The sequence below is a fragment of the Apium graveolens genome, unplaced genomic scaffold (assembly GCF_009905375.1).
Source record: "Apium graveolens cultivar Ventura unplaced genomic scaffold, ASM990537v1 ctg7566, whole genome shotgun sequence".
NCBI classification, from domain to species: Eukaryota; Viridiplantae; Streptophyta; class Magnoliopsida; order Apiales; family Apiaceae; genus Apium; species Apium graveolens.
This window is the reverse complement of record NW_027420430.1, coordinates 33,251-34,633: the sequence shown is the minus strand read 5'-3', so window position 1 is coordinate 34,633 and position 1,383 is coordinate 33,251. Positions and strand designations below refer to the sequence as shown.

Below are 1,383 nucleotides of genomic sequence, written 5' to 3'. Positions count from 1 at the left end.
TGGACGTTTCACCAAGGGTGAAGAGGCCGGAGGCCAAAAGAGAGATAATGATCGAAGAGATGATGATCGAAGGGGTAACGAGAGAGATCGCAACCCACAGCCCCGAGGGCCAGTAATCAATATGATCTCAGGAGGACCTACAGCAGCTGGTACTACAAGGAACTCCCGAAAAGCTTATGCAAGAGAAGTAATGAGCATAGTTGGAGAGCCATCTAAGCGTTCTAAGTCAGAGATGACGCTTAAATTTGGTGACCCAGACCTTGAAGGTTTGAAATTTCCTCAGGATGATCCTCTGGTTATCACTCCGATAATTGGAAATTATCCTGTATGAGGGTCCTAGTGGACAATGGAGCTTCCGTGGACATTCTGTTCCATAAAACATTCATAAGGATGGGCTACAATGATTTTCAGCTAACTCCGTCTAACACACCCATCTACGGGTTTAACCATGGGGAATGCAAAGTCGAAGGAGCAATACAACTTCCCATAACTATCGGGGAAGAGCCCAGGGAGGCCACGCAGATGTTGAACTTTCAGGTTGTCAAGGCAGCCTCTACTTATAATGCTATCATGGGTAGAACAGAGATCCATGCTTTTAAGGCTGTGCCCTCAACCTACCACATGGTACTGAAGTTCCCAACTAGGAATGGTGTTGGAGAAGCGAGAGGAGATCAGAAAATGGCCCGCAGTTGCTATGTTGCAGCACTTAGGCCCGATGGAACCGGGGGCAGGTCCTCCCCATAGAAGACATCTGTAATAACCCCAATTTTTGGAAATTTTTGAAACCCTTATGAATAGTGTTTTTGCTGAATGAGAAAACTGTTCTTGCCACGCTATGTAGGGGTTCTGTTATTGATCTTATGGGATATTATTAGTACTCTATGAAGTATATAAGTGTATGTAAAGATCGTCAGAATCCAATTCCGAACACTTTGGTTTTTCCCGGAAATCCACTAGATACGGAGAGAATTGAGTATAAGGTAACAGGATAAAAAGGATTTAAATTAAAGGATTATAGAGAGGATCATAAAAGGAATACAATATATTGAGAAAGGTTAAGGGAACCTAAGTAATAAGATCCCGGGTATGATCCCTCAAACGATAAACGAAAACGAAAGTTAAGCGAACCGTATAACAGATCAGCGGTCATTAGGCAAACGATTAGGAAGTTAATCAAAGGGATTAGTGGGAATGATGTCATCCAACCAATAGAAAGAGGACAAGGAAGGGAGGATGACATCATGAGGATGATATAGCATGACATGGGAAGGAAGGAGGTGTGGTTGAATGAGAACCACACAAATTCAAGGGCAAGAAGGTAATTGACTAAAGCAAGCAAAAAACCAAGCAACCAAGCCAAGCAAAAATCATTTTCATCAAAAA

At 42.7% G+C, this 1,383-nt stretch overlaps 1 protein-coding gene across 1 annotated transcript; it reads left to right on the top strand.

Annotated features, from left to right (window-relative positions):
- Window positions 1-390: 390 nt before the first annotated feature.
- LOC141704212 (uncharacterized) lies at window positions 391-744 on the top strand. The gene has a single exon (XM_074507507.1). The coding sequence runs from the start codon at window positions 391-393 to the stop codon at window positions 742-744; it is 354 nt and encodes a 117-aa protein (XP_074363608.1).
- The last annotated feature ends 639 nt before the right edge of the window (window positions 745-1,383 follow it).

What these genes read in the sequence shown, in the direction of transcription:
- LOC141704212 (XM_074507507.1), top strand. Translation starts at nt 391, where the DNA reads ATGGGCTACAATGATTTTCAGCTAACTCCGTCTAACACACCCATCTAC.